At 40.5% G+C, this 14,103-nt stretch overlaps 2 protein-coding genes across 2 annotated transcripts; one reads left to right on the top strand and one right to left on the bottom strand.

The window, feature by feature from the left end:
- Positions 1 to 2,340: 2,340 nt before the first annotated feature.
- LOC133300741 (thioredoxin H-type-like) lies at positions 2,341 to 8,440 on the top strand. The gene is made up of 4 exons (XM_061500322.1): positions 2,341 to 2,419; positions 7,938 to 8,050; positions 8,156 to 8,185; positions 8,318 to 8,440. Exons 1-4 carry the CDS (start codon positions 2,341 to 2,343, stop codon positions 8,438 to 8,440), a joined length of 345 nt encoding a protein of 114 aa, XP_061356306.1.
- Positions 8,441 to 8,751: 311 nt separating this feature from the next.
- On the bottom strand, positions 8,752 to 13,547 carry LOC133300752 (beta-galactosidase 5-like). Its single transcript, XM_061500338.1, has 18 exons — positions 13,377 to 13,547; positions 13,206 to 13,301; positions 12,983 to 13,095; positions 12,770 to 12,836; positions 12,580 to 12,672; positions 12,226 to 12,369; positions 11,976 to 12,064; positions 11,753 to 11,858; positions 11,562 to 11,649; positions 11,079 to 11,197; positions 10,808 to 10,972; positions 10,507 to 10,685; positions 10,316 to 10,425; positions 10,112 to 10,221; positions 9,904 to 10,014; positions 9,705 to 9,818; positions 9,418 to 9,620; positions 8,752 to 9,029 (listed from the first exon to the last, which is right to left on the bottom strand). The coding sequence occupies exons 1-18, from the start codon at positions 13,545 to 13,547 to the stop codon at positions 8,885 to 8,887; spliced, it is 2,223 nt and encodes a 740-aa protein (XP_061356322.1). The 3' UTR covers positions 8,752 to 8,884.
- Positions 13,548 to 14,103: the final 556 nt, after the last annotated feature.

Here is a 14,103-nt window from a genome sequence, read left to right as displayed (position 1 = left end):
AGGCGTTGTCCAGGTTTCCTCAGTGGCGTCCTCTGGGGGGTTAGAAATGCTCATTACGATGCACGGGCTTGGCATGTTGTGCTGGATTACCGATCTGTTGTTCCCTGGGCTTTTGGTGCTTGCCAGCTTGGCGAGCATATCTGCCCGTGTATTTTCAGCTCGCCTTATATGCTCTACTTCAACAGCTTCAAAAATTCCAATCAACTCTTTTACCTTCTCTAAGTACCTGCACATTAATGGTCCTTTGGTTTGGTATTCGCCTGAGATCTGGAAAGCTACCAGTTTGGAGTCAGTCCTGCTATCATGGCCTCATATTCCGCCTAATTATGGCCTCATATTCTGCCTGTATTTCTTTTGCTTGGAGCAGTCCTGCTATCATGGCCTCATATTCCGCCTGATTATTTGTGGCGTTGAAATCAAAAGTCAGAGAATGTTCGAGTGTTACTCCATATGGGTTTTCAACTATCATTCCCGCGCTCGATCCTTTGGCGTTCGAAGAGCCATCAACGTACAACTTCCAGTTACCAGCTGAAGGCGTTTCAGTTGCATGCTTCTCAGGATGGGGGTTTGGAGTCATCTCGGCGATGAAGTTTGTCAAGGCTTGGGCCTTAATGGCCGTTCTTGGTTCGTAGGCGATCTGGTATTCTGATAGTTCTATCGCCCAAGACATCATTCTTCCAGCAAGGTCTGGCTTATGTAACACTTGTCGAATTGGCTGATTTGTTCTGACAGTGATTGGATGGCACTGGAAGTACGGCCTTAAACACCTTGCAGCGAAGATGAGTGTTAATGCTACATTCTCAACTTGCTGGTACCGGAGTTCCTCTCCTTGTAAGACTTTGCTGATAAAATAGACAGGCTTTTGTCCTTCCTTTGACTCCTTGACTAGGGCCGCGCTGATTGCCTCAGATCCGACGGCGAGGTATAAGTACAACATTTCTCCGTGGTCGGGTTTGGAAAGTACTGGTGGGCATGAGAGAGCCCTTTTGAACTCCTGAAAGGAGCTCTCGCATTCTTCTGACCATCGAAAGGTGGTCCCCTTTTTTAACAACCCGAATAGGGGGAGGGACTTGTGTGCTGAGTTTGCCAAAAAAATGGGCGAGGGCTACCAATCTTCCCGTTAGCTGTTGAACTTCCTTGATTGTTTGCGGGCTTCGCATTTCGATGACCGCCTTGCACTTGTCTGGGTTGACCTCTATGCCTCGCTCCGTGAGCATGAAGCCAAGGAATTTTCCCGCGGGAACACCGAAAGCGCACTTGCTGGGGTTGAGGCGCATGTTAAATTTTTGCAGTCTTTGGAAAACGCCTTGGAGATCTGCTAAATTTTGGTCTGCCATTTTTGATTTGGCTATCATGTCATCAATGTAAACTTCTATACAATTGTCGATCAAGTCTCTGAATACCTCATTCATCATCATCGTGTAACAATAATTGGCGTTCTGAGTAATGAACTCTGTTTTGTCTTGATCTTCCTCTAACAATGGAATCTGATTATAGCCTGAATACGCGTCCATGAAGGACAACATCTGGAAACCAGAGGCGTTGTCAACCAGCTGGTCGATGCTTGGGAAAGGATAGGCGTCCTTGGGGCAGACCTTGTTAAGATCTGTGTAGTCAACGCACATTCTCCACGCGCCGTTTGATTTCTTTACCAACACTGGATTGGACAACCAAGTTGTGTACTTGATTTCCCTGATGAACCCGGCGTCGTGGAGTCTTTTGATTTCTTCATCGATGACCTTCTGGCGATCAAAGCCAAACTTCCTCTCTTTTTGCGCAACTGGTTTTGCTTTAGGGTCCATCGACAAACGGTGGCAGCATATGTTTGGGTCGATACCTGGCATATCAGACGGTTTCCAAGCGAACAAATCTTTATTTGCTTTTAACAACTGTATCAGCTTTCTTTTTACTTCGGGTTCAATTGTTGCCCTGATTGTTGTCGTCTGGTGATCCGCCCCGCCCAACACCACGTGTTCTAATGCTCTGTCAGGCGTAGGTCTGGCGTGCTCAACTCTAGGATCGTCCCTGGCGTCAAAATCTACCAAGAAGCACTGGTTGTGCTCGTTCCTCCTCCTGTCGGGATTTCCTTCAGCTGGGGATGTCTCTTTCTGCTGGGGTGTCGGTTCTTTTTTGAAGGTAATCTTTGTCATTGGGCGCAGAGAGATGTTGTAACAACTTCGGGCAACAATTTGATCTCCTCGTATAGTAGCTATGTTATTATCTCTGGCTATGAACTTCATTGCCAGGTGGGGGTGGGAGATGCTCGCCTCAAAGGCTGCAAACATCTTCCTGCCTAGGATGGCGTTGTAAGCGGATGGTGTATCCAGGACTAGGAATTGGATGTCTGCAGATCGTGATGTTGGCGGCGTTCCAAGCGAGAGACGCAAGTTTATCACCCCCAAAGGCTTGGTGGTGGTAGCATTGAAACCTGAAAGTTCACCTGCGACAGGAGTTAAATCGTTAATTGTGAACCCTAATGCTTTGAGACATGGCAAGAATAAAATATCGGCTGAGCTGCCGTGGTCAACAAATACACGGTTGACGCCGTAATTGGCGATTATCGCTTGGATGACAGGTGGTTCGTCGTGCCCGGGGAGAACGTCCCCCAACTCGCTACTGTCCCAAACTATGTTTGGCTTGGCTGAGCCATGGTGCCCTTTATCTTTGCTGATCACCTTTCCTGCAATCGCCAGGCATTGTTTTAGATGCTTCTTCCTAGCGTTAGACGTTTCGCCCCCGCCGCTTAAACCTCCAGAGATCATATTAATTACTTCGTGCTTGATTGTTGCGGAGTCTTCTTCTTCAACACGCCTCCCTCCTTGGCTCGGGCTTGTCTGTGTTCTGGTTCTTTGAGGCGAGTCTTCTCTTTGGCCTCGTTCTTGGCGGGACCGAGCGTTGACCTGATTGGTTTTTCTTCTTTCTGGCGACTTGCTTCGGTCGCGGTATCGCCTGCCTGATCTGGAGGGGCGAGCATTATCTCCTCCGCTTTTTTGTGTACCGTCTTTGATGAGTTCGTCAATCTCATCCTTGAGGCGCCTGCAATCCTCTGTGTTGTGGCCACTACTACGATGAAACTTGCAGTATGGTGCAACCTCTTTGCTTGGTTGCTGGGGCCTTTGGTTGCTTTTGGGATCCTCTTTGTAATATGTTTGTAAGACAGTGTGTGACCGTCGTTCGGATGTGTCCCGCCCAGAATGGCGGGCGGAACGGCTGGATGCTTGGTATCCTTTCCTACTTTCATCATCATGACTCCTTCCCTTGGCGATCGCCTTTTCTTGACAGTGGGAGTCATTAGCTCGACTCCTTTTGTATTCTTCAATTCTCATAAATTCCTGCGTCTTTTTCTTGACTTCCTCTAAGTCAGTAATTTCATGTCGTGCGAGCTCGTAAGCGAACTCTCCTTGTCGCAAGCCTGACAAGAGTATATGTACCTGTACTTTGGGGTCTAGGCCTTGCACTTGCAAGGCCTCTTTATCAAAACGATCTAGGAAGGACCGGAGGGTCTCGCCAGAGAGCTGTCGGACTTTTTCAAGGGTGTGCACGGATTTGGGTACGGGGCGACTGGTTGCAAAATGGGATTGAAACTTGCTTGCCAAATCGTCCCATGACGTAATGCTGCCTGTAGGCAGGGTGGTGTACCAGGTAAGGGCTCTCCCTCCCAACAATGTTGGGAAAGTTCGGCACATGAGTAAATCCGTTTCGCCGTGGAGTGTCATTGCTGCTTCGAATTTCTGGATCCACTCAAATGGATCGGTATCGCAAACGTATGTGGTGATGTTAGAGGGACCTTTGAACCCCAGGGGTATGGGAGTTAGCCTCAAGCTATCGGTCAAAGGCTTGTTACGCCCTGACGTGTGGGCAGGCGTTACTCTGATATGTTCTCGTTGTGGACGAGGCATTTGTGGGGCTTCAACAGAGTAGGAGAGGGCTGGGGCTTGGTGGAAAGCTTGTTGAGCATCATATGGTTGTTGGTTAGGATTCGGGCAAGATGCCTGAGGTTGTGGAACGGCTGCGTTATGGGGTTGCATGGCGTAGCCATGGAAAGGGAAACCAGCTTGGTGAGGTAGTTGAAAAGGAAAAGCCACGTTAGGCGTGTATGGCCTAGGAAGGTATGGGGCGACCATGGGTATCTGGTGGTCATGGTATACCGGCAGTGGTTGACTTTGGGCTGGTAACGGAGGACAGGTGAGATAGGCATGTCGTGGGACAACTGCTGGAAATGGCATTCCAAAATGGACTCCGGGGGGAGGTGGCTGGTTTAGGACTATATTTTCTCCCTGCGTCTCGCACATGGGTGCTTGATGATGTTGTCGGGCGATCCTAGGATCATTCGTTGGCAGCTGTGGGCCTATGGTCTGTAGTACAGGAGGTTGGACTTCTCCAGCGGCCCACTCGGCTGGGGCCGAATGCATGGAGGGAGGGGAGCTTGGTTGTACTGTCTGTACGTGTCCTTCTGGCGTCATGGCCCTGGCGTGCTCCGCTCTCCTGGTGGTGACAACCATGTAGAGTTGTAAAAAGCGTCTGGCGGTTGTTTGTTAGTAAGAGGAAATGACCCGTCAAATGGATCTTTGGGTAAGAGAATGGGAATAGAAGTTTGCCTTTTCCCACAGACGACGCCAATGTACCGTTTGGTTTTGTGAGCCCACTATGTACCCTTTGAGGGTAATGTTGTTGTATGGATGGTACCTCTAGCTGAGGTAATGACCAGGCTAGAAGGTATTATTCCAAGAACAAGCAAGCAGATATCAATGGTAGACAAATAGTAAGGGTATGACTTAAGAGTAAATGGGCATAAATTCAGTACATAAAGATCTCCTTCCTGTTGTGCCCATGAGGGCTATTTATAAGGAAAATGGTGTGAGTTGGTGAGGTGGGGGTCAGCCCTCCTTGGGATGTGTTCCCCTGATGGCAGTGTTAGGCGCGGTTGGCGCTGCTACAATGGCAGCGCTGCACCCACTGCATCAGGCGATGTCAGCACTGCGCAAAGGGGCAGATTCCTTTGCAGTGCTTATGGCGACTGCCTTTAGCGGTTAATGTCCCAAAGTGAGACATTTTGGTGTATCTTTTGGACGTGTTGCAGCCTTGGAGATCGTGAGGGTCCACGTCAGCCCTAAGGGCTGACGCAGAAGAAGGCTGAGGATTGGGCCTGAGTAACTGGGCCGCTCTAGTGCTTGGGCCATCCGGAACAAAGAGTATCTCATTTTCTCCTTTGGTTTTATGACTATTAATCTGCGTGGCTTGCAAAATTATAAGTCCCTTAGCCAGGTAAGGTTTTATGAATGGGTTTATGTTTCCTATACCATAGGAGATAAATTATCTACAACATATCAAAAATTACCTTATTGGGAAATTAAAAAATGATGTTTTGCTAAAATTTATAAAATAAATAACTTTTTTAGAACATCCTTGATTAATTCTCCTAATTCTCAAAATAATATAAATTTGAAATTGTAGGAAATAACTGCTGGAGAAATATTTTTTCATTTATAAATTGTTCAATTTTTGTATATTATAGTATTTTTGTAACATACTGTTTCATAGATGCAGACTCACTCACTAGCACAGGCTTTGTCAGAATAAATAGACTTACGCACCTTTCTGATGTTACGCAACTTGCGCCTCTTAAATTGTGATACCAACTCGGTTTTTTTTCAAATGAAGTAAACTTCTAAATTTGTTCAAAGAAATTGATGGCAGATAGGTTACTCTTTTAGAATGCAAAAAATTTCCTTGATTCGTAATTAAGAAAGAATCTTAATCTTTTTTCTGGAGCTATATAATCAACATTATTGTCAATGGCCTTTTAACTCGATTCGCGAACGCTTGAGTTTACATGTTTAAAATTGATTATTTGTATTAAGTTTGAACTTGTACAAAAGTTCATTTAATAAAAAGACCTTAGATTTCAATTCAAAAGCTCGGCTTTAGAGCCTCTCAGGCTGACCTAGTATTTTTTTTATATATATTTTATACTACTTATAATAGCTCTCTCTTTCTCTTCAATCTATTTCAACTCATTTTATTGGTTAAACATACTTTTTGAATGATTTTGTTCTATATTATGATGGGGCTACTACATGTGTAAAAGCTTGTAACGGATCATCAAGTTATTTTCCTATCACGGTAGGTGTACACCAAGGGTCGGCTCTAAGTCCTTACCTATTTGCCTTAGTTATGGATGAACTAACAAAAGATATTCAAGAGGAAGTGCCATGGTGTATGCTTTTTGCAGACGATATTGCGCTTATTGATGAGAGCAAGGAGGGTGTTAATAGAAAACTTGAATTGTGGAGAAGCACATTGGAATCCAGAGGATTCACATTAAGTCGAAGCAAGACTGAGTATCTGAAGTGTGAGTTTTCTCTCGTACGAGATGAGGACCAAGAACCTGTGCATCTAAATGGTCAAGAGGTACCCAAAAAAGATGCTTTTAAATACTTGGGCTCCATTTTACAAAACGGTGGAGAGATTGATGAGGATGTAAATCATAGAATCAGAGCAGGGTGGATGAAATGGCGCAGTGCATCTGCATTTTTGTGTGACCGCAAAATCCCCCTGAAGTTAAAAGGAAAATTCTATAAAACGGCAGTAAGACCGGCAATGCTATATGGAGCAGAATGCTGGCCAGCACATAGGCAACATGAGCATAAGATGGGAGTAGAAGAGATGAGGATGTTAAGGTGGATGTGTGGTTACACAAGGATGGATAAGATAAGAAATGAAGATATTCGACGAAAGGTCGGAGTAGTACCGGTAGCCGAGAAGATGAGAGAACATAGATTGAGGTGGTTTGGGCACGTGATGAGAAGACCCATGGATGCTCCTGTAAGAACAGAAGTTTGTTACCAAGAGCTCAACACAAAAAGAGGCAGAGGTAGGCCGAAGCTTACTTGGGGAAAAGTAGTAAAACAAGATTTAATGGAGTGGGATATAGATTGGCGGACAGTATGTCTTAGAACGGAATGGAGAAAAGCTATAAGTATGGTGGAGGGTTAGACCCGTTGTTATTCCTATGTTCCAGATGGTCCCTTTTTAGTCCTTTTTTCCTTCATTTCCCCCACTTCTTCTTGTCCCTTTTTTTTTTACTTTTATTTATTTATATATACCTATATTGTTATTTTATTTTATCTTATTTTATATTTTTATTTTATTTGTTTATTTTTATTTATTTATTTTTGGCTTTTTTACTTTTTTACTTTTTTTTATTTTTTTTATTTTTTTTAACTTTTTTTCAACCGTTTTGTATCTTTCATGTGGGTTCATCTACCACCGACCCCAATTAATTTGGGATAAAGGTGTTGTTGATGTTGATGTTGTTGAAATAAGTCAGGCCACAAGCCGATAAGTATATTTATAACAAGTAAAAAGTTTGGTCAGTCTGACACATTTAAACACATATTTAACCTTTAAGACTAAAGCTTGACTCGGCTTGGCCCGTTAACACCTTTAATTGCCACCTTTATCCCAAATAAAAACTAATATGTTTACCCAAAAAAACATAAAAATAATATAATACTGATTACTAATAAATCAGGTGAGTTTTAACGGAACTAATGTATCTGCTGACATATTTTTTAGGAATTAATTTGGGTGGGGTGGGTATACTTATTTTTTTTTTTTTAATTTGTTTTGGAAATTATCAACACATAATTGTTAAGTGCTCCCTTCTTTATGGTTATTTGCTTTGGAAGATTTTTATGCTCTTAATTAAATTTTTACATGTGCCTCTTTAAAGCTTCATTTTTGTAGTTAGCATTCTCATCACAAACGCACAAGATTTATACACATGCGGAATGGACAAACCCGCTTTATATAGTTGTACCATATTAAATATGACGTCCCATGATTTTATCTTTTTACCACCCCCTCAATTTGTTTTATGCAAAACAATATTCTACCTTAAAGTAAATTACATTTACATTAAATAAATTGTGGTCATTTTACTGCTTCGTGGTGTAGTCCATGCCGTTTCATTGCCCCAATTCTGGCAGAGCTTGCTAAAAAGACACCCGAAGTTCTCTTCCTCAAGGTGGATGTGGAAGAACTGAAGGTAAAGCATATCTGAATCTACGGTATCATATTATTTTATTTATATCTAATCTTAAAACCTATGCAGATTATTTATTTGCAATTTACTAATACTTGATGTTGTTAGACTGTTGCTGAGGAATGGGCCATTGAGGCTATGCCAATGTTATAATTTTTTATGTGTCACGTCCAGGTTTTGGGTTGAAACATGATGTGAAACTCACTTGATATTCCACTTTGCCCCATTGGTAATGGTCTCCGTTATGGGCTTCTCATGAACCCTCCTGACATGCCAACCTTTCTGTTCTTGAAAGAAGGCAAGCTAGTGGACAAGGTTGTGGGTGCTAAGAAGGAAGAGTTGCAACTGACAATAGCAAAGCATGCAACTAATGCTAGTGCTGCTGCTTCCTGAAGTATCATATGAAATTCTAGAATAATATGTTATCATTTACTAGTCAGTTTGCATGTTTTCAGTATTGGTATGGAGTTTGCGGAACATCGGTTTACATGAAAATAAATTGTTGCATTGTTGAACTTCAAATGGATATTAGCAATAAAATATAAGATTAAATGGAGATTAGCAACCAAATGGATAGCATTATCATATGAATTTTGTAATTTTCTCTCTTACAGGTTGATATATTGATACTCAAGTCCAAATAAAATAAAAAACTATAATTACCTTGGCCACACCTTTTATATCAATCATAACTTATTCTCTCAATATTATCAACCAATGCCAATGGAAGCCAGCAAACTTCCCAAGTGGACATACAATTTCTTATTCTTCATAACTATACGCTACACTGCATGCTGCCATGACAATCACCATTTGGTTACTTATATTCATGTTCTTTCAGTTCTTTGAAATGGGTTCACTAGCTGTTGGAGTATGTACTGTCCTCTTTAGCAGAGATATTTTCCAAGGATTCCCACCTAATTCCTCAAAAACTACTATCAAGTTCTTTGTTGGTTTTAACCAGGACCTTGGAACATGATACCTACAAAATTCCAAACAGAAAATGGGTTAGTTTACTCTTCCGTGGTCCAACATTCATGACAAGGGCTTACAATTGAAGAAATTTTGGTGACCCTTAAAACATTCAACAGTGTGCATTTTTGTTGTAAATGGTTGTCTCATTATCAGTACTCATATATAAATATAGAGTAATGATAACCACATAATCAAAATCAAATATACAAAATAGCACACCCCTCCTTACACTACTGTATTACTCTACACAAGATATTGTCTGACACACTGCACAAAATACAATGGCTCTGCGCAGAGGGTTGTGTAATTTTGTGACACAAACAGACTAGTGAGTAACATTTTTCTGAGGATAAGGAAGTAATGTTGAAGCTAAAACTTTAACAGAAAAGTAGTACCATCGTTGGGTAGGTTGTCCACAACCAATTTGGCACTTTAAAGGCCGGAATGTCCCAGCATAGCTGCAAGAATTACAGTTACCCTTTGCATAAGCCATCCAATATCTTCCTATGCTCTGTCCATTGATCCATACTTGACCTTTTCCCATATTGCCCAGGTCCAAAGCCAATGGTTCATTTCCATCCGGTGCATTGAAATAAGCCTAAAAATTCCAAGTTGATGGTAAGCTTCTCCTTATAGACTTCAGTAGATGTTGTTATATTATAAACCATTTAACTGTTCTTACCTTGTGCCATTTCAATTGTGGCTGGCTTTTGGTAGCTAGAGATTCTTTGACCCAGTCAACAGATGAGACCCCATTGGGAGACACCAAATCCATAGCCTCTCCTTTTAAACCAACCTATTAGTGGAGATAAAATAATTAGAAAATGTCTTATATTTGATAAATCCTATGTATAAAGAAGCTATAGTTGTGTGTATCATACCTTGTATGACCATTTCTGCCAAGACAAATCTTTCTGTCCGTGGTCAAGACCATGGAGCAAAACTGGACCTGTGATTCCTGTCTTCCATGTTTCAAAATGGATTCCACCATTCTAGGAAAAAAAGAAAGGAAAGAGCAAAAGCAATCAATAACTAGCAACGAAAAAGGGATGATCAAGTTCATGTTGGAGTTACAAGCAAGGAACTAACCGGTAATCCAACAGCTACGCTGAGAAGTGCTATTTTGTTAGTTCCAGCGCGTAGGTTGACAGGGCCATTAAATGTGCAACTTCTTTGTTCCCTTGTCCCAAAAGCAGAGCCTGTAAAGGTAAATAGGAACCATCTCATTTTGGTTAAACTTGTTTTGATTAGATCAGTGTGCAAACATAAGAACTACCATGTTTAACTACATACCTGAAAATTGACCGTTAATAAACACATGGACAGCATCTCCTTCAGAATGCACACTAATGCTAGGCTTGTTTCCTCCTCGAAGAAACGATTCTGATGAACTTATGTCAAAACTGTGGAATGCAAACAAGAAAAAATAAGATTTTAACTGCTGAAAACTGAGATGTAAGATAATGTTTTATCAAGTAACTTACCTGGTTATGTACCATAGATAGTCACTAGTGTCTCTGGTAGTGTTCAACTGTTCTAAAAGTCCAGAAGCAGTTATGGTGGAACTTTCCTCAAGAGAAGATATGTCTTCATCATAGGTCTCCCATGAGAACAACTTGGAATGGCTAGGCAACATTTGTATATGTGAAGGTTGAACCCTCACCTTCATGAAGGCATTACAATTCAAATTAATAACTTGATGCAAAAGGCAACAATGATGGGACAACAAGAGCTTCCATCACACTTAATCAAGATAGCATAAAAGGCCCATTTAAGTATTCTTACTCTTGCAGTGTTGAATACATCTGTTGTACAATCAGGGAGGATGCTTATGGACCAAGGAGGCAAGTCATAGTGTCTGTTATTGAAGATCACTCTAGCACCAGAATTTGAATGATAGTTTGCTAGAAAAGCTGCACATGTTCTGCTTCCTGAAGAGAATACATGAGCCTGAAAGATAACAAAACATGGATCATTGTTGCCACTATGAAGGTAGTTTACCTTAAAGAAGTACAAAACTAGAAAGATGTAGTGCTTTGTATCAGAGGTAACTGACCTGCTGATACGTTCCTATTGATGTAACTTTAGGATCTGAAGAAACCAAAGCATGTTCACATAACTTGATAGCTTTATGAAGGTCCTTCAAATGATCATATTTAGGTTGCCTGATCAAACCTGAACACAGTAAAGGACAGAATTACAAGTTGCTAATATGGGTGAGGATGGAACAAAATATAAGACAAAACTATAAGTCTTTAAACAGGTGAAACAAGACTAGGTGCCAATTCTGATATATACCTGGAAGATAAGGAAATAGTACAACAATCAATTTGACTCAAAGGCCATATGCATCTATAGTTTCTTGAATTATTATGGGGCACTATATCATAGGTTTGGTTGTCATCAAAAAATAAAAAAAGAATTTATAGCTCAGTAAATTATAGCTACAATGCTCTGGTTAGATGCCTAATGAACTCAAGGTGCAAATAAAATAATCAAAGAATCTTTTCAGAATGTTTTGAAAGCATAATTATCTGACCGTATTCATCAATTGGAGCATCATAGTCATAACTTGTAGTAATGAATGGGCCACCAGCTGATCGTCCAAAATTAGTTCCTCCATGGTACTATCAATTGTCATTAATCACATGAGTAACATTCATATTTTTAAATTAAGGCAACGCATGTTTTGTTTATTTGAGAAATAAATCATTGAAGGTGACCACCAACCATGTAATAATTCATATATGAGCCACCCTTCTGTATGAAACGAGCAACTGCAAATGCTAGATCCTCAACTGGTCGCTGGTAAATTGGGCCACCAAATTCTGTAAACCTAATGATCAAAGGGAATAGGAAAAAGTGAGAAGAAGAATAAAAGGGTAAATAATTCAGATAACAGGATTTAAAGTCTTCTAAACCAAATCCAAAAACAATACTAGACATAGCTTACCAGCCACTCCAATTCTCAGTCCAAAGGCTAGGCTTGTATGGTTTATTTGGAGAGAAATCATCACAGTAAAAACCATTACATGTATTTATCTGTTGGAAATAATTGGATGCATCATATTCAACCCATAATAAACATCAATGATGATGATGAACTTAAAGAAACAGCTAAACACTAATTGAAGTCGAACCCCAGTAATCGGTTAACAACTCAAGCAAATGAGTAAGCCAGCCAAGATCTTGAGATGGCTCACCACAGGATCTGGAGCATCATCTTCCTTGCACATCACCCATGGTACTCCAGTACCCAATCCAACAGCCATTTTTGCAGCCCAGTTCATGTATGCATGACCAGCAGCTCCCAGTGCCTTTCTTTCTGGTCCATACTCATTCTCAATCTAGAAATTACAACACAAGTTGAGACCAAGTTAAGATTTTATCTTGAAAATGGTGATTTTTTAGTATGAATTTTTGTGAGTCCTAGATCTATTTTTGATCTGGAAACATTAAGAATTCAGTCAGGAGCTTGTTCCCATGCAACATCCTTATGGAAGACAATTTTTTAATATAAACTTCAGTTATGCCAAAAAGTGAAAGGAACTACCCACCTGAGAAAGAATGATTGGACCACCCTGAGATTGAAATAGCTTTTCACTCTTCATCATCTGAACAATTTTCTGAGTAAAACCTTGCATTGCCACCTAAAAAAAAGGTAACGTGAATTTCATTATTTACTGTTCAAGGTTTAGTTAGCAGAGAGACTCATAAGACAGAATATAGAAATGAAATTAGTTAAACCTTGAAAGGGCCATTATCTGTTCTGAAGCTGATGCCAGGAACATACTTCAACCAAACAGGAAATCCTCTATACCATTAAAGAATGTGATTGAGAATCACAATAAGCATTCATATTAAGAAATCAAAACAATAAATTTTATGTATATAACAAAGACTATATTTTAGAAGAAAAAAAAAAAAAACTCCACAAAGGAAAGGTGAAGCTGCATGTACCCAAAGTTCCACTCAGCGCATACATAAGGTCCAATGCGAAGATGGACATAAAGCCCCACTTTCTGCACTGTCTTAATGAACCGTACGAGATCGTATCTTCCTTCAAAATTGTACTGCAACCCAACATCATAAAAATAACAACAACAACAAATGTGAGGTGGGGACTTGAGAAATTGATCTGCAAAAGGATAAAATTGAAACAAACGAAGATCCAGAATAGTACATTGCGAGGAGATGGTTCATGAACATTCCAGAAAACATAAGTGTCGATAACATCTAGGCCTCCATGTTTGGCTTTCTGAATTAGATCCTCCCACATCTACAGCAACACACATTTCAAACACAAAACTCACATGAGAAAAGCAAAAAGTGAAGGAAAAAAAGAGACACATACTTCAGGGGTGCTTCTGGGGTAGTGAATGGAGCCAGAGATGAGGATTCTCCTTTGGCCATTGATGACAATGGCTTTTCTATCATACGTGACACTGCAATGAATCAGCTCACAACCCACAAACAAGGCCATGAAGAGAAGTATTAGAAGCTTGGAAACCGAGTTAGTTTCCATAGCTTCTTCACGCAAGAACTGAATGAACGGAGAGTTTTGAAAAAGGTAAGAAAGAAAGTGAGGTATGGGGTTCTCTTATGTGTAACTCAGAATCTGATCTAAAACTCTGCACCTACGACCATTGTGCTTGTCTGTGATTCTTCTACTAGTAGGAGTATTAGTACCAAATACTGAAAATTCTACACTAATGTATTTTACTAATTTTGTTTTGTTTTGATTTTTGGACTGTTTCTCAGTCTCTTGAGACTTGAGAGAGTGAGAAGAACTACAAAAGGAAATTGCTTTTTTTCAATCGATGATAATTTATTGCTTCAAGACTTCAACTTTACAACTGCAACATTTATAGCAACAAAGCTAAAGTAAAAAACAAGAACTGGGAAGTGTTGCAATGAAGAACATCATCATTCTGTCGAGCTCCATTCACAATTACTGTTTGCTTTCACTTAAAAAGTGTTAAACAGTGGCAAATTTGAAATTTGAAGTCTCAATTTTTTTTTCTTTAAAATAAAAATAATCTGAATATTCCCTGACCTAAGAAGTAAACCCATTGGGTTTA

Source organism: Gastrolobium bilobum, unplaced genomic scaffold (assembly GCF_033153095.1).
Source record: "Gastrolobium bilobum isolate Gb01-03AN ecotype WA unplaced genomic scaffold, APGP_CSIRO_Gbil_v1 utg4530, whole genome shotgun sequence".
NCBI classification, from domain to species: Eukaryota; Viridiplantae; Streptophyta; class Magnoliopsida; order Fabales; family Fabaceae; genus Gastrolobium; species Gastrolobium bilobum.
This window is presented reverse-complemented; position numbering and strand designations above follow the sequence as displayed.